The sequence below is a fragment of the Solanum tuberosum genome, unplaced genomic scaffold (assembly GCF_000226075.1).
Source record: "Solanum tuberosum cultivar DM 1-3 516 R44 unplaced genomic scaffold, SolTub_3.0 scf00219, whole genome shotgun sequence".
In the NCBI taxonomy this organism is placed as follows: domain Eukaryota; kingdom Viridiplantae; phylum Streptophyta; class Magnoliopsida; order Solanales; family Solanaceae; genus Solanum; species Solanum tuberosum.
The window spans coordinates 722,113-741,761 of NW_006239145.1; the positions used below are offsets into that span (position 1 = coordinate 722,113).

The 19,649-nt window shown below is 29.9% G+C and overlaps 1 protein-coding gene across 1 annotated transcript; it reads left to right on the top strand.

The window, feature by feature from the left end:
* The first annotated feature begins 4,721 nt into the window (after positions 1-4,721).
* Positions 4,722-9,086, top strand: LOC102587084 (protein trichome birefringence-like 33). The gene is made up of 6 exons (XM_015312878.1): positions 4,722-4,896; positions 4,974-5,187; positions 5,901-6,072; positions 6,153-6,352; positions 6,441-6,602; positions 8,682-9,086. Exons 1-6 carry the CDS (start codon positions 4,722-4,724, stop codon positions 9,019-9,021), a joined length of 1,263 nt encoding a protein of 420 aa, XP_015168364.1. The 3' UTR covers positions 9,022-9,086.
* Positions 9,087-19,649: the final 10,563 nt, after the last annotated feature.

Genomic DNA, 19,649 nt, shown 5'->3' on the forward strand with positions numbered 1-19,649 from the left:
TAAATATCGAGAGCAAGTGAATTTTTTTTGTTTAAAATTATTTTCATTTTGTGTGAGTAATTACTTTTGATTTTGTAGACTATAAATGATAAATATTTTCTTACGTAAGTGGGATTATAAGGCCTCAGGGTTCCGGAAAAGCCCAACCCATCACTTCCTTGATAACTGGCATAAGATTTGATACAATACACATGCTCAGACTTAATGTAAAGGGGCATGATCTTAGACATATTTATACACCTGCTTGTCACGTTTTATCCATATTTCTATTAGCCTTGTTTTGAGGACGATAATTGTATGGAAAATTTTATTGGCCTAGCATGAGAAAGGATGTTTTGATGAATATTCTTAATTATGAGCTGATACTGCTTGGTGCGGCGCGCAAACCTGAATGATGCATTGATCTACTTGGGCAACGGGTCAAGTCTTTGTCCGGATGAACTTAATTATTCAGGCCTTTATTTTTTACTACTATAGATACAATCCGTGTAAGGCTTGGAGGACTCTTGGAACAAAGGTATGAAGTTCGAGAATGTAATAAAATGGAAGTACAAGGATCTATATGGAAGACTACTCAAAGTGGGGAGAAAGAGGCTATGAATACAAAAATGGTTATTTTTGAAATGCAAGCCCCTTAACTAAGAATTATTTCATTAAGAGTATTTATGTAATAACTTGCTTAGGCTATAAATAATGGAGAATATCTCCTTTAGAGTTAGATTATTTTGATATGAAGAATTCTCATGAATCGAGTGTAACTCTTGAGAGAGTTTGAGGCTAAGACCATAGTTGTTAGGAAATGTTTGATGAGATTGTTTGCTTGAGGATCATTCCTCTTGAGGGTGTACCTTTATAGTTTAGGTATTTGTTTGGTATTCTTAATAGGAGGTTTTTGCTTTAATATAGTCGTTATTGCCTATTAGTTCCATTCTTGTGTCTGGCTTCTGTCTTTACTTCCTTATTCTTAGATTTTACAGTTTCTTTCATTTCCCGCATTTCGTTCTTTATCGGCTAAACGTCCTTGTTCTATACGGATAAAGCCTGATTGTTTAGTAAATGATTGAATTGACGAAACTAAGTTATCATATTAGTTGATATTGTTGAGCTTATTGTTTTAATGCTTTACTACCATTGAAATATATGTATAATCTCATTGTGAACTCGGAAGAAGAAAACTAAAAATATAAGGAGTAAGATATTTACTTTAGTAAAATAAAGAATCGATTTGCATCTAAGATAAGAATAAGAACGTCTTACTTTGTTATATAACATAACAATATAAATGTGTTTATATTAGTTTTTCACATCCAGCTCAATGATTTTGATGCATGAAAAAGCAACTTTCTTTTAAAGAAATATTGTTAGTATACAAATTAGGTACAAACAATTCCTTTGGGGGTACAACAAAATGTCTATATTTATGTTTGTAGAATTTTCTTAGCCACTTTTTTTATGAAAGTCGAAAGAAGATCTAATTTATTTTCAGAAAAAAATGACTCTTTTGAATATCCATCTAATCACGTGAACAAACATGTCCATCAAATTCAAATTTTAAATAAAACTTGAAAATACCACGACTTTCAATATATAAAACCTTTAATCCTGTTTTGCTTTCCATCGTAAGATAATCTCACTTCATATATATTTACAAACTACCTACCACAAAATATTAATGATATGATCATTTATCAATTTTCTTTAGAATAAGAAAACATTCCATGTGTTTATGACTTGACTTAATTGAGTTGTTATTCAAAGTTCGCAAATAAGATCCATATTCGAATAGTACAAAACAGAACGCACAGGCAAAATGGCTTACTTTAATATGGTAGGGTTTTAAAAGGTTACTAAGCCAACTCATTTAGGTTGGGTGGATCAGAAGATAAAAATAGAAGTTTGAATCTGGCTATTCTTAATTATACAAAACTACATTATTATATTATGAAATAATATTTTGGGATAAGGCACAAATAACCTCTAGACTATGATCGAAATTCCCGAGACACATTGCCTTGAATTAATAGCCCCCTTTCTTGGAGATGACTTGAGAATCCAACCTCCCTTCGATATCAGCTATACAAGACACATTACTAAATTTGCATTTCACATACTTTGTCTCAGTCATACTAAAACTAAAACCTTTAAACTCAAAAGCCTGAAACCTTTGATCACGTCTTTTCAATATTATCATTGTATCTTTATGACATAAAAAGAACCCTAGTCTTCAAGAATTTCACTGAAGTTTCATTTTATTAAAAAAAATGTATTCCTAAATCTAATTAAGTCAAATATATATATATATATATATATAATCTTGAACACCCATAATGAAATTTTTAACTTTACCGCCGCTTAACCAGAGGCGAATCTAGGATTTTTCGAATATGGGTGCACCAAGAAAAATGTATTAAGTGGGAATTGATCCATATATATATGTTTCAAGAGTTCAAAAATGCAATCTTGAATGGTGCAAATTGAAAAGAACATATTGAAAATGAAAATCTTTTGGATCCCTTGATATTATTTACTTGCACAAATTGAAAATAGACAATTTAATGTGTTTTATTAATTAGTCAAGCTTAATTCTACTACAGTGAGTAGTAAATAAGGATATTTAATTTTTACTTAGAGGTATTTTCTTTTCCACCAATTATACATGATACAACTTTTTAGTTAAAAAATTACGAGTGCAAAAAAGAATACACCTATTTGACATCACTCTTCTTTGGTAGAGGAAATCGTTAAAAACAAAATAGTACTCAATATATTTTCTTAAAAAAATAAAATTAGCTACAATCTCCAATCTCAAATGGTCGCATACGACACAATAATTTCTTTGAGTATGGTCCATCAAGGTAATTATATCTTTTATGTGTACTTTTTTCAAAATAATAAAGAAGGTGGGGGCTGATTAACGGCTGTCATTAGCCCTGGTCAAAAGATTATTGTCATTTTTAATTGTTCTAATAACATTACATTCTGAAATTATCTTAACCATAAACTTTGAATGGACACGTGGCAGCAATCCAGAGTGTCATTAAACATTACTGGAGACACTTCAATTGGAAGGGATCCTTTCTTACGTGAAAAATCGAATTGAAAAAAGTGTTATTGGTTTATTGTTATTAGGTTAATAGTTATTTAATGGTTTTATAAAAAAAAATCTATTAGGTTATTGGTTTGATATTCGTTTTTTAATATTTGGTTATTGGGTAACCGATAACTCATTAAAAATATAATAATTTACTATTTTAATTTTAGTCATACATAAATATCAAACAAAATATATTAATATAATCACTGTATTAGACTATAACTATAAGGATCATACACAATTAAAACTACTTAGACTATAACTATAAGGATCCTACACAATTAAAACTACTTAACTTTGGTATGTGCATTTACCCTTTAGATTTTAGTACTACTTTAGTCTTTAGGTTCACAACGTCAAAACCTAAAGAACTAAGAACGGCGATGGCTAGGGTTTGCAACAACGACGGCAAGGGTTATACAACGACTAGGGTTGTGAATTGTGAGTATTTGATATACTTTTACTACACTAAGCAGAAATTTTGCACTCAATGAGCAATTTGATTTCTTTCTTTTTTATTTCGCTTCAAATTATTGGACAAATCATATATTTGTTTTGAAAGCATTTTTTTATTAGTTCAACCGAAACCGAACCGTTAAAGAATGATAAATCGAAAACCGATAACAAATATCTTATTGGTTTGGTTATCGATTTAGCATATTTAAAAATCGAAAACCGATAAATCGAACCGATAATACTTAAAACCGAACCAACCGATACACACCATTATTCTTACCTTTATAATAATTATAACACTACGTTTTAAAATAAAATTAACCCTATGTAACAATTAACTAGTTCTTTTTGAGTAATATAACAACCGCATTTGTTGAAATAGAACCTCTGGAAAAAAAATTCCTTCAAAACCTGTATATTTGTTAATAATATTTTTGATTTTTTTTATCAATAATAAGTCTAGAAATTTTTACCAAACATTTTAAAATTTTAATTCACCACGACAAAATATTATGTGAATATATTTTAAAATATATACTCTCCCTAAACAAATATTTTTTCTTTTCCTCCGCCTAACATGATATTATTCGGAACAAGACGAATGTTACACACTCCACAGAAAAACATGGGTTAGGAACAGGACAATGTTCCATACTCCACACAAACAACTCACATGACTTCAAATTTATTATTTTAATAAAAATTTCTATATCAAATATAGAATAATAGAAACATGAAATTTCTTTTAACATGGGAGATAATATATTTCATAAAAAATTATTTTGAGATGTAAAGTTGTATCTTTGTTTTATATAGGAAAAAAACAATAACTTTTTCTATAAATAGGACTTTCTTCCTTTTAATTTATTTATTATCTAATTTTAATAATTTAACATAGAGTTCGGAATTTAATAAGAAAAAAACAATGACTTTTGAATTGCAATACACAACTTTCATAAATATATTTAAAAATAAGTTTATCATTGCTAAGAAATGAGGAGTGTTTCGATCTGCTCTTTTTTAGTTAAAAGTTAAAAATAAGTTGGTAATATTCAATTTTTAGCTTTTGATTTTTTTTAAAAAGAAACTTATTTAGACGATTTTACCCCTAAACTAAAATCACATGAAAAGGGAGCCGAACCAACCATCAAAAAAGTTACTCGAGAGAGAAATGAAGTCATCTCCTTCTTCTCCCTCTTCTCTTCAGAGAAAAACTCCTTTTCTATCAACTTTATTATTAGCCTTCATCATCTTTTTTATCATCATTATTCTTTATAGTGAAGTCTTTTCTTTCATTTTTACCCAATCTCATAGCTCTAATTACAATTCCATCTCAAGAATAATCCGTGAGTACACACAATTTTCTTTTTTTTTTGTTCCTTTTGATAACTGTGGCTTACACGATTTCTCATTGTTGTGGTAGAGAGGAAGAAGGAGAAGTTGGCATTTGCAATTGGAGAGAGAGAAGAAGGATGCGACGTTTTCAGCGGAAGTTGGGTTTGGGACAACAATAGCCGGCCGTTATATACAGAGGATTGTCCTTATATACAACCACAGTTAACATGCCAACAACATGGCCGCCCAGATCACGATTATCTATATTGGAGATGGCAACCCCATTCTTGCTCTATTCCAAGGTATCTACAATACTAACTCAATTCCTAATTTCATTTAATTTTTGTTAGCCCTCACCAATATACATTGCCTCGTAACCAATCAAGATTGTGGTGGAGTGGTAAGTATTTCTTCCGTCAGTACAAAGCGTCTTTGATAGAGAGCATTTTATCTCCAATGTGAGACTTAACAACGTGAATTCAAATTTAGTCTGACTCTAATATAAGTACCAAACATCCATGTGTACAAGTAACCCAAACACCACCGCTATATATTAACTAGTAGTAGTATTAATTAAGTTGGACTCGTTTATTTGTTTCTCTTTAAATTATAAGGATTCGACCGGAACTGTATTAGTGGCTGATAACGGATAAAGTAGTAATTATTTTGTTTTTTAGTTCAAGTGCTCTATCTACCGTTACCAAAATGCCGTAGACATTGATTGAGGTTCAATTTTATTTGTCCATTAATTTAAAATATATATTTTTAATATATCAAGAAACAAATAATTTTTTCATTAGCATGAACATTAATTATTTATTACTCGAATTATTTTTCAAGATCTTATATAAAATACTCATATCAATCATTATTTTTTAAAAAAAAACAGGTAAAGTCGAGAGTGAACAGGTAAAATTGATCGTATGATTTATTTCTTAATTCTTACAACAATGAGGGATGAGGTTACTAATTTTGATGACAATGTGCCTTTAATTTCTTGACATTTTAATGGCAGTTTCAATGCGACATTAATGCTGGAAAGCCTTAGAGGAAAAAGGATGTTATTCGTTGGTGATTCCTTAAACAGAGGACAATTTGTTTCCATTGTTTGCCTTCTTCATCAACACATTCCTGAGAATGCCAAATCCATGGAAACTTTTGGTTCCCTCACTGTTTTCACTGCTAAGGTATTTACAATTTACAAGCACGTTCAATTTAACGATACATACTATGAACACATTGATATGACGATCTTTTAATATTCCAGGATTACAATGCACGAATCGAATATTACTGGGCACCATTTCTGCTGGAATCAAATGCTGATGATGCAATCGTACATAGAATTACAGATAGAGTTGTTCGGAAAGGTTCAATAAATAAGCACGGAAAAAAGTGGAGAGGAGCTGACATAATTGTGTTCAACACTTACTTATGGTGGATGACTGGCATGCCGTTCAAGATTTTGTAATTTTCTCGGGATCAAACTTGCTCTTTTTCCTCTTAGGTGTTGAAGTTGTACATGTGAGAATATAACGGTGTTTAATTGATGCAGGCAAAAAGGGTCTTTCAAGGATGAAGTGAAAGACATAGTTGAAGAATCTACAGAAGACGCGTATCGCATGACAATGAAGAGTATGGGGAGATGGGTGAAGAAGAATATGGATTCAAATAAAAGCAGAGTATTTTTCACTAGCATGTCACCTTCTCATTACAAGTGAGTATCTATTACACATAAAACATCTCCCCTTATTCTTTGTTCTTTGTTTGATCTTATTTTTCAAGGGAGAAAAGTATGCAGGATTCGATGATCATATATAGTTTGATTGAACAAATGATTTAGAAAAGACAATTTGATTGATCCAATAGTTACTGATTGGTCTAGCAAATTAGGACAGAAGGTTAGTAGATAGTCGTAGTACTTTTCTCTTGTAGTTTTTGTAAGAACAAGAATGATAATAGTACAGAGAATTCAAAATAAAACTTACTTGGCTTAGAGGCATGTCAATACGCTTATTGAAGATAGTTGGAGTCTCTCATGAGAGCGAACGGAAGAATAAATAGCAACTCTATCTTAGGGATTCAATTAAACCACAAAAAACAAGTAGCATTCAAGAATGTTGCTCTTCTATTCTTGAATTGGTGATTTCACCTTTTGATTAATCTCTATCAAATGTTTTCAATGGATGGTGTTTTTAAGTGATTGCCTTTTCAAAGAAAAGAGACACTATTTATGAGACAATTTTTTTTGAACGGATTAAGTTTTCATTAAAAAGGAATTATTAATAGGTTCATGAATATTACACATAAAAATGTATCTTCCAGGAACCTAAAACGTAAAAAACTAAATGAACAATTAATTTTCAATTCACATTCATTTCTTTTGAAATTCAGAAAACTTTTATCAGATCAACTGTTTCAAAATTAATTGAAACATTCTCCTAACAATTCCCTACTTGTTTTAAGAAATTTTAATTTGAAAAATTAGACATCAAATCATCAATCTAGTAATATGCATCAATAATGGTGTCTTTTGGACTTGCACCATTAGCTAGTAATTTTTTTTCAAATCATTGACTACTTATACACCACAACAAAATGGTGTAGTAGAAAAAAACATATAGAATTTTGAAACTCTAATCATAGCATCAAGTTAGTGAGAAACTCTACAATTACTATTATACAATATCTTCTTTCCTGTCTAATTTCTTTTCATTTTTGGCGCAAGTTACTTGCCAAATACTTATCTTTTTACTAAATAAAAATACTTAGATTTTTTTTTCTGTCAAAGGTAGTTTACAAGATTACAATAAAAAAAATATAATGCTATATGTTTAAATTAATTTAGAACATATGATCTAAATTTTTTTTTAATACTAAATTTTTAGAGATTATCTCGAGTTATTTTTGTGTATTTTGTATCTTCTATGTATTTTTTTTATCAAGGATATTTTTATTTCAATTGATTAAATTTTTAAATAAAATTAAAATTATATCAACAAGAAATCAGAAAATATAATTAACTTGATGATATAAATGAGTCAAAACTAGTGGAAGATGAAAATTTTCTTACCAAAGTTGGTGAGTGTTTTCCTAATTTTCTTACCTGAGTGTTCTCTAACAAACAGTTGGTGAATGTTTTCCTAATTTAATCTAGATCTTTAAATTATTAATATGACACATGTCATTTATCTAAATATGCCCATGAGGAAATGGAGAGAAGGTGTAATGGAGATGAGTCAAATCCGTCCGTATTTTATCACTTTCATTGATTCAAGGTATGCATGCGTATGTCTTTTTATATTAAAAATAAAAGATAAGATATTTGAGACTTCAAAACATATAAAGCAAAAGTTGAAAATAAATTGAGTTTGAAGATTAGATCACAAATGTGGAGAGTATTTAAAATCAAATGTTATTGATCTTTGTAAATAAGAAGGCATTGAGAAACGTATTGTTACCGGTCTTTTTACAGAATGTTTAATCATATTTTCTATATATTATTTTGTCATGATCCTTTCACTTCACTTATTTCATTTTCGATCTGCATTGATGTACTTTTTCTTGAGTTGAGGGTCTATTAGAAACAATCGATCTACCTTCCAATATAGGATAAAGTCTGCATACATTCTATGGCCTCCCTAAACTCCTCTCGTAGATAATACACATTAATTGCTATTGTTGGTTTAACAAATTCAGCATATGTTGCAGTCACAAATTAATACCATATAATATTGTAATATTTGGATTGACATTTGGATCTAAGTATAACTGTAAATCTTTGTCAATCTGACAGAAGCATGGATTGGGGAGGTGAAGCAGACAGAAATTGTTATAATGAAACAAAGATGATAGAAGATGCAAGATATTGGGGATCAGATTGTAGCAAAAACGTAATGCAAGTGATAAGAGAAGTGTTTAGTAAATCAGAAGTGGCCATAACGTTTCTCAACATAACACAACTATCAAGTTATAGGAAAGATGCACACACATCAATTTACAAGAAGCAATGGAATCCATTAACACCAGAGCAACTAGCAGACCCTGTTAGCTATGCTGATTGTACACATTGGTGTTTGCCTGGCCTTCAAGATACATGGAATGAACTTTTATTCGCGAAGCTTTTTTATCCATGACAGTTGAAAATGTATCGAAAACCTTTAACGTAACATGATTGTGGAGGAGGATGAGAGTAAAAATACAACTAGATTGGGAATTTTTTTTAGCACATACGTAAATAGAAAAATCCACAAATTTTGAATTTTGAAAATACAGGGCAAGTAGTTTTAGGCTTTCTTTATTTTGGAATGACATCTAAGGAGATAATTCACATTATTTACTTTTTTAGTCGAAATGGTTTGAGAGATCTTTGTACTTATTATGACACCATTGACGGCCAGTTCTCCGTCAACATCTGTAACCTCCATTTGACACCATCAGAACAGAGTATGGCGAGTTGCAGTGGAAAAAGAGGGAGGGGTAAAAGTGCTGTGCGCTTTATGTATGTACACTCCATAGATACATATCGATTTCTTGTTGATTTTAAAAAAAAAGTTTTTCGTGTTATTTAATTAGTTAAACCAAATCCATTGCATCAACTAGCTTTTAAAAGTGAGACCACGCATTACATCTAAATCAACAAAATATATGCCACATAAGTACAGTCAATGATCAGAGATGTTTCAAATTTTTATTTTGTTCAAGTTTAAGTGTTCAATTGACAAAGTTGAGGGTGCAAAGACAGAAACAATGATCCAAAATAAGTACAACGATCTCCTCGACTATTCCGCCTATTTTTTTTTTTTACATTGAGTTGGGACACTTACAAGACAATTTCACTTATTCATTTCTTCTTCCTAAATCAAATTGTTCCTCCTAAAATGTTTACTTTAAAAACGAAAAAGAAAATAATCTCTGCGATTACTTTTGAGTAAATTCTATAGATAAGTCACCATGTTTGAAAATTTTCCATATAATATTATTTTGTTTCTTTTAGGACCACAATATCATCTAATTATTACTATTTTCCTCAAAATATACTCATCTCTCCTAATAGGATGACATGCCACATTGAGGAAAACAGGCATAGCTTGATAATATTATGGTCCAAAAAAACAAAAATGATATTATAGGGCAAATTCTCACCTATCTAAAGAATTTACTCTTTGTTAGGAGTAATTACAAATGCAACTAGAACGAGTCATTTTTTGTATTCCCCTAAATGATCAACTGATTCCTAAAATGCCATATACATATTTTTTATTACCACATTTCCAAATACAAGAAACATTTCATTAGATTTTAAAGCAAGAGGTACTTTGTAGTGAAGTTTGATTGGACATCCTATGTATCGTAGGTCATGAGTTTTACTCATTTGAAAAAAGAGGTTTTCCACGGTAACACTATGTGTTTTTTTCTTTATTATTTAGATGAACTCAAGGAACTTGATTCCTTAAGATTAATTGTTGATGCGAGATTACTTTCAAATGGAATCAGAGCATGTCTTTTCATCATAAGGTTAAAACCTTGAAAAAAAATCCTATGGCTTGAAAATAAGCTTGTTATACAAGATAATACCAAACCCAAGAAAATTCTAATTTGCAGAATTGGCCATAATAAGTACAATCAAATCTCATTGTGCTTTACTGTTAAGCAAATTAGGATACTCCACAAATGGCTCATCAAAGTACCAATTAGGTCAAGAAATTTAAGATTGATATGCCAAATAGGCAATATGAACTTTTTAGGATGAAGGATGGAGAGTCGATATATGATAAGCATATCAAGTTCACATCAATCATCAAAGAAATTTATTCTCTGGGAGATATTGTTCCTACCAGGATATGGACCATCTTCAGCTTATCGAGGACTTAGATAGGGTGTGACAAATAAGGATAGAAGATTAGTAGGTAGTTGAGCATTGTCTTAGTACTAGCATATTCATGCATGTGTCTTTATGACAGTATAGAGTACCATATATATCATAGTATTAACCTATTCATGTAGTCTTTGGCTTTTGGTATCGTTGTTTTCTACATTTAGGAGGTTGCACTTGTTGTTGATGTTATAGTTCCTTGCATATATGCTCCACACTGTTTGATATTAGTTATCATATTTTTCTCCACTATTTTTTTCTTTGAAGTACTACTTTGATTTGCTTTACTTGAGCTGAGGGTTTCTCAGAAACAGTATCTCTAAAGTCTGCGCACATTTTCTCCTCCTCAAATTCCACTTGTTAAAATTTCACTAGATTTTTTTTCCTTAAGATATTATTACACAATTCTTGCTAATTAATATTTTTAAAAACCTTTGCAATTAGTAAATGATAAAGAATAACTGAAAAAGTAATTATTAACAGAGTTTATAAGGCGACTTAAATTTAAAATTGTAAATAAATTGATACAATTCAATATTAGAGAAATGATTAAAATGCATTTCTAAAACTAGGTAGAAGAAGTTGTAGCATCCTTTTCTCCATTGGTTTTCTGATTTTCTCTCCATTTTCTCTTACAACCAACATTATCTTCGTCTGTTATGATACTTGGCTCTTCTTTTATCGAGAGAATCATGATTGAATCTTCATCACTTGAAAGATTCCAAGTATATTCATCGTCAACCGGTGAGATTCTGTTAGTACACTGTGAAATGTGAAGAAACTTGATGAGATGAACAAAACAAGCCTAAGAACTTTTGTTTATTCAAATATTTAAGAATCAAAAGTAAAGATGGAACAAACTATTGTTGAACAATATACTAGAAGCTTGTTGAAAATACTTAATGTTAACATAAGAAGATAGTCATCAGGTTTATATGAATTACCTTATAGAGATTATTGATGGAACGAAATTTTATACTTCTCGGTATTCCTTTCATGATACAATAATTTCCATCTTTTTCATCTCTTCTCCAAAGTTTTGAACCATAATTGGCATTGCTATCTTTTAAAATACGACCAAAATTATCCGAAAGACTATCTTCACATGTAACCCTATTGAGCTCAGGCTTACCTAAAAATTATATATAACTAAATGAGATGGTATGAAACACATATGGCTCAAAACATTTCATAAGTGATGAAAAAGATGAAATTAGTCAATTATGAGATATAAAATTTAAGACCATTGATATCACATTCTTGTTGTTGTTGGTTTTGAGGTATTTTCTCCTCAAAAAAGTCGCTTTGCTCCCTTTGCTTTTTGATTTCCTTCTTTTCTTCAAGCCTTTCATTTTGTGTCACCTTTTTATAAGTTTTCTTTTTATTTTTGTCCACTGGCTGAAGATGGAAATATGTTAACGATAAAAGTTGAGTGATCAGTCATATAATTACTTGTATCTGAGAGTAGAAAGAAAATATAAAAAAAGAAAAATGGCATAGAAACTAATTATAGTCTTTCAATATCAAAGATGATTCATAAATTGAAAACAAAAGAAAAAAGGAAAATAGGTGATATGAGTTACCTTAATGGTGAGGTCAATAATATCGGAACTAAACATTGCATTCTCTCGTATTTCTTGTTGTAGATGATTGTCTAAATCCTTCCCCTCTGTCATTAAAGATTTCAAACTGCTCCTCGAATTCCATTTTACTTGTCCAGATTGCATTTTGCACTCTTCTTTAAAAAATATTAGTTAAGTATTTATTTTATTATAACAAAACAACTCTTACTAATGATACCTTAAAAATCTATATTTGACTACTAATACTTTAATTAATTTTAGAAAATATTACTCAATGACAAAATTAAAATTAAAAATAAATAAGTAATCCTCACTTAATCTTAAAAAGGATAAGGAAAAGAGTAATTAATATTAGTCAATTATAAGATGTAAAATTAATTACGTACCATGAATAGTTTTTTGTTTTTCTTTGTTAGGTAATGTCTTCTTAAGGGAGTCTTCTTGATCCTTTTTAGATTTGCTTTCATTGTGTTCTTCAAATGTTTTCTTCTTGGCATCTTCTTTCTCTTTCTTTCATAATTCGAGCATATTGAATAATTGAGTGATCAGTCTAATAATTACAACTTGTATTTGAATGTAGAAAAAAATATATAGGCAAAGAAAAATGGCATAGAAACTAATTATAGTCTTTCAATATTAATTAAAGATGATTCATAAATTGAAAACAAAAGAAAAAGGAAAATATGTAGACATGAGTTACCTTAATGGTGAGGTCAATAATATTGGAACTAAACATTGCATTCTCTCGTATTTTTTGTTGTACATGATTGTCTACATCCTTCCCCTCTGTCATTGAGGATTTCGAACTGCTCCCTTGATTCCATTTTACTTGTCCAGATTGCATTTTGCACTCTTCTTAAAAATATTAGTATAGTAATTATTTTATTATAATAAAACAATTCTCATTAATGATACTTTAAAAATCTATATTTGACTACTAATACTTTAATTAATTTTAGAAAATATTACTCAATGAAATAATTAAAATTTAAAAAATAATTTATCCTCACTTAATCTCTTAAAGTGGACAAGGAAAAGAGTAATTAATATTAGTCAATTGTAAGATGTAGAATTAATTACGTACCATGAATAGTTTTTTGTTTTTCTTTGTTAGATAATGTCTTCTTGAAAGAGTCTTCTTGCTTCTTTTTAAATTTGCCTTCATCATGTTCTTCAGATTTTTTCTTCTTGACATCCTCTTTCTCTTGCTTTTGTAATTCGAGCATATTGAATAATTGAGTGATCAGTCATATAATTACAACTTGTATTTGATAGTAGAAAAGAGATATAGGAAAAGAAAAATGTCATAGAAACTAATTATAGTCTTTCAATATTAATTAAAGATGATTCATAAATTGAAAACAAAAGAATAAAGAAAAATAAGTAAATATGAGTTACCTTAATGGTGAGGTCAATAATATTGGAACTAAACATTGCATTCTCTTGTATTTTTTGTTGTACATGATTGTCTACATCCTTCCCCTCTGTCATTGAAGATTTCGAATTGCTCCCTTGATTCCATTTTATTTGTCTAGATTGCATTTTGCACTCTTCTTTAAGAATATTAGTCAGGTATTTATATTTTTATAATAAAACAATTCTTATTAATAATACTTTAAAAATCTATATTTGACTACTAATACTTTAATTAATTTTAAAAAATATTACTCAATGAAAAAATTAAAATTAAAAAGAAAATATTTAATCCTCACTTCTCTTAAAGTGGACAAGGAAACGAGTAATTAATATTAGTCAATTGTAAGATGTAGAATTAATTACGTACCATGAATAGTTTTTTGTTTTTCTTTGTTAGGTAATGCTTTTTTGAAAGGGTTTTCTTGATCCTTTTTAGATTTACCTTCATTATGTTCTTCAAATTTTTTCTTCTTGACACCCTCTTTCTCTTTCTTTTGTAATTCGAGCATATTGAATGTATCCTTTTTAGATTTGCATTCATTGTGTTCTTCGGATTTTTTCTTCTTGGCATCTTCTTTCTCTTTCTTCTGTAATTCGAGCATACTGAATGTATCCTTTTTAGACTTGTCTTCATTGCGTTCTTCAGATTTTTTCTTCTTGGCATCCTTTTGCTCTTTCTTTTGTAATTCCAGCATATTGAATATATACTATAAAATTACATACAAGATCAACCAATTATTAAAAGTTACAATTCATGCTTGCACAAACTAAGATCTTCCCTCAACCCTGATAAATTTAAAGTTAGAAACAAATGAAATTATAGAAATCTTGAAGAAGAAAAATACTGCGGCCTTCTAAAAAAAATATGAATTATGGATGAAAAAAGGAGGATCTTTTTTGTTCTCAATCATATGTATACTTTACTTATATAAAACTTAAGTTAGATCTAGCATATATTCAACTTAACAAAGACTTAAAACATTTGAAATATATATGTGACTGTCAACTCAAAATCTAGAACTGAACTTGGAAAAGAATCAATTTTGATACAAGAGAAGGAGACAGACATTCGTTAAATCATGTTGAGTCAGACATATGTTTGTATTGTTTGCGTGAGATATGAGCACTTGCAATAAATTATTATATTTGAATGAGATTATTCATATATTTCAACACACGTATGCTCGAATGAATAAACGAAACAAAAGGAAAAAGAGAAGAAAAAAAACCAGGCATTTATCTATTTTGTTATTAATTTGCCAAAATTTATTAGAAATGGTACAAATACGGAAAAAAGAAAAAGCAAACAAATCAAAAGAAAATATAAATAAAATCATCAACATATAGGTGAACACAAGAGCACAAAAAGAAGGATAAAATAAGATTGGAATAGAATCAAACTCACCATCACCCAATCTGAGTCTTTCATCGTAAGAATTAACAAGCAAAAATGGATCTATTCTCTTAAAATTTTGAACTAAGTGAAAAGGCAAAATAATAACGCCTATTACCCAGTTGATTCGGCCCCCACTATCCTTAAGCCTCTTGACCGCTTAGATATTTTTTGAAAAATTTGAAACTGAAATAAAGTGAATCAATCAGTGTCTCATTTTTATAAGTGCACTCTTAATTGTTGAGCTCTTCCTTGAAAATAACGTATGTTTAATTTCGGCAATTCAAATTAATGTTTTGTCAAATATAGAGGAGAATGACTTCTAACGTGCAATGTTTATACAGACGCGTGTTTTAAATTAATTATTGCAAATAATCTTCTTTTATTGTTATGGTAATAGTGATATTTTATACTAATCGAGAAAGTTATCATTTATTTCTAATACTTTGGCATTATGTCTTATTTTATATTTTCAAAACTTTTCATGTGTTGTTTAGCTACTTCTACAAAGTTAAAATTGATTATTCTTAATGCAAATGAGAGATCTAAACCACTTAACACCAATGCAATTTTAATTATCTATTGTGGTTTTAGTGATAATTAACACTAATTGAGAAAGCTATTACAATCAAGTATCAATATTTTTTTTTAATCATTTGCATTTATGTCTTTTTCAAAATTAAAAATTATAGTGATTCTGTGTCTTTAACTTTGAGTGAAACACCCATCAACGGTGTGATTGATTCTTAAATACATATTTATTTGAAAAAATTACGTCATTTGGTAGTATTCTTATATCAATGATGTCAGTAATTTTCAGACTTTGACAAAATGAAGTTAAACAGTTATATAAGAAAGTTAATCAGATTAACCCGATACTTAAATTGTGTATAAAGGTGACATCGATCTACTTCATTTTAAGAAAAAGAAAATATGTGTGCTTAAACATATTTTTTAAATAACAAGTTAAATGGTTGGGTTGGATCAAGCCATGGTTAATTTATTTGGATCAGTGTTTTAAAAGACTTTGTTGGGGCTCGCTCTGGGGTGGGGCTCTAGCAAATCGCCTCGAAACTCAAGTGTGAGACTTAATTCTGTAAGACTTACATCCTAAGCATTTGATTGTACGCCCTAAGCACGCTCATCGCCCAACGCTCAGGGCACGCCTAACAGATATTACACAAATTATTTGTTAAATTATTTAGTTAACATTGTTAACCCTCATATATAATTCTTGAATAAACAAATGATACTTAATAGTTTTTTAATTTATAGAAACAAGAAGATTGAGAGTAACTCAAATAACAAGTTGTAGTATCACATCTTTACTATTTGGTAACACTGTGAGGGTGATTATATATTACGTAACATTTCTTTTAGAAATACATAGCGAAATTTTACTTTTTCACTTCTCATTGGTGTTCATATTTTTGTCATATGCCTCAAAATTATCATATTTTATTTAGCTATTTGAAAGTAATTTTATTTTTTTCATGATGGAGTGATGTTTTTATTATAATACTAGTAAGTTTTATTGATTATTTTCTTTTAGGGGGTAAGCTGTATAGTATGATAGTAGTAATAATATATATTTTTAGAAACAATGATTCTTTTATTATTAGAAAGTTAAGATATTAGATTATATATTTGTATAATCATGTTATAAGTTTTATTTTCTGTGAGTTTCCTTAATCATGTTTATAATTATTTCAAATTATTGATGTATTTTTATAATTTTGTATTATTATATTATTAGACTATATTGTAAATTAAAAATTTAAAGATCCATAGGCCTTATGTCCCACTCCTCGAGGCTTACGCCTCACAGCCTCATGCCCTCGCTTTTTAAAACACTAATTTGGATTAAGCTTTTTAAGTTTGAAAGCAACTTTTTAACTAGAATAGTAACTTCAAGTTAATCTTTCCTAGGAGAAGGGTGAATTAACTTTCTGGGAAAATTAATGAAAGTTGATTAATTTGATCTTTTATGTCATAATATTATAAGCTCGATGACTTTGTATGAAGTTAATCTAAACTTGATGTAATAATTTGGCTAGGATTCGTAGAATTGGTATTATTTTTTTAGATTTGAATTTTTGTCCAATTATGTGATTTTCGTGTCGGACCGTAAAACAAGTATGTGGTTCTTTTGGTCCTAATGCTTCACAAATGAAAATCTTCCAACTCTTGATCGCAAATTAGAATATGGTCTGTAAAATTACAATACAGATCAGAGATGCAGAGGCGTACTCATGATTTCTAGATGATGGGTGCACTATTATGAAAATGTGGATTTAATCGGTTTGATATTTAGGTTCTTATCATTGAAAACAATTGAAATTTTAAAATTATAGGTCCAAAATTGAAATTTTTAATTAATTAAATGCCAAAAGTGCTATCAATAACCACTTAGAGAGGTGTTACCCAATTTTAGAAAGAAGAATAAAACAAGATAGATATAAAAATCAAATTTCTAACCTCACTGAGAGGTGAACCCTTTCATCGTCTCATTATATGATACTTCGAGTGTGGGTTCACACATCTATATTTAACAAAAAATTAAAAATATAAAACTACTATATATATGATTTCGAGAGGGGAGCATGAATTTACGTGAACTCGGTGACACCTCTTGTGCGCAGATGGTCATCATCACATCCTAATTTTCCAAGGTTTTCTTCTTTTGACTCTTAGGGGTCGTTTGCTAGGAGGTATTAGAAGAGATAGTCAATGTTATGATATATGATATTATTTAGTACTACGTTTGGTAGGAATTTGAGCCTATGTATAACTAATTCATGGATTAGTTATACATCTTACATGGTATTATAGGATGTATTACTAATACCTTCCATTTGGAGGTATTGGTAATACATAGGATTTACTACCATGGGATAAGTCTATGTAAAAATAAAAATATCCCTCAAATTATTTTAATTTTAATTTTATTTTCTTGATTTTATGTTTTATATTTGTACTAGTATATTGTAGCCATTTAAAATTTATTAAATATAAATTTATAAAATGATTCGAATTATATTAAATTCATGAATATATTAATCCAAATAAATATTATGGATTAATATAATTGAGTTAATTATTTAAATCTAATAAATATGAATTTAATTAAAGCCCGCTCCATAAAGCCCAAATTGTAACACCCCGACTTGTCAAAACGTCTAAATTAACTCGTATCTTCGTGGAAAGACAAAGAGGGTGAGTAATAAATTAAAAATGATGTGTTATGTGATATTTTAAGTGTTCAAGTGTTGTATCTCAAGTTTTGAAGTTAGGTAAGTGGCAAAATAAAAGTTGGCGAAAGTTACCGTAAATTCCTTTTTAAAGATTTGTCTGAAATTTGGGTCAAATGTCTCAGACGTTTTCTCCCAATCTATTAAGAGTTATGGTCCCCGTGAACTATGAAATCGAAGGTCTACGAGTCTAGTTTCCAACGCATCAAACCTTTTGTTCATACGACTTCAGAATAGAGAGATATTCGCATTTTCGTGGGACTGCACAAGCAGGCACGTGAGGTGGGGCCCTAAGTCGGTGGATTGTTACATATATCTTCTTCGATCTTTTTCTTCATTTTTAAGCTAGAAACCAGAGAAATTAGAGAAACCCATTTCTAGGATCAAGTGAAGTATAGATTTTCTCGACTTAAGTCCTTCACGAAAGTTGTTCTACGCGTTGGGCTCATCATCGTGGTATAATTTATTTTATCGATTGCATAGCATATCACAGTTTAGTGTTGGGACAGCAAGGGTTTGAATATGTTTGAAGGTTTTGAGGCGAATTACGAACCTAAGATCGAGGTAAGACCTTTCTTTGATCGACTTTAGCTTTTATAAGCAGCAAACATCAATTTGCGATGGAAATACATATCTTTTATCGGATTTTCGTTGTATCTTCTATTCTTTTGTTTGATTATAATCCTGTCTTGTTGTAGTATCAAGGGGGGTTGTGCTTAAAGTTATTAGGACACGTGAATTCAGCGAAAAACGTATGTTAAGGCTATTCTCTTCCTATGGCCTATTTCCTTAAAGCTTAAGAGCAATGTAATTGAGTTGTTATCGTTGTTATACTTGTAGCCATTATTGTTGATTGTTGGCTGCTCGAGTGCGTATAATCCTCTCTTATCGGGATTCTTATTCAGTAGTAGCATTCTTATGTTGGACACGACTTAGAGGCTATTTGTATAGGTTGCTTATAACTAAATTGCTCGCTTTTAGCTGTTGGATTGTTATTGTTGCCTTTGGGCTATTGTGGTTAGCTGCAGGAATGTGATCTATGCCTAGAAGGGTTATGTTCTGCCTACAGGGCTATATGGATGCCTAAAAAGGTCTATGAGTTGCCTACGGGGCTATATTGATGCCTAGAAGGGCTATGAGTTGCCTACAGGGCTATATTGACGCCTAAGAAGGCTATGGGCTTCCTACATGGCTATGTTGTTGCCTAAGAGGGCTATGAGTTGTCTATAAGCTATGTTGATGCCTA

What these genes read in the sequence shown, in the direction of transcription:
- LOC102587084 (XM_015312878.1), top strand. Translation starts at nt 4,722, where the DNA reads ATGAAGTCATCTCCTTCTTCTCCCTCTTCTCTTCAGAGAAAAACTCCT. An exon ending in GGCATGCCGTTCAAGATTTT is followed by an intron (nt 6,353 to 6,440) that starts GTAATTTTCTCG and finishes TAATTGATGCAG; the next exon opens with GCAAAAAGGGTCTTTCAAGG. An exon ending in ATGTCACCTTCTCATTACAA is followed by an intron (nt 6,603 to 8,681) that starts GTGAGTATCTAT and finishes TCAATCTGACAG; the next exon opens with AAGCATGGATTGGGGAGGTG.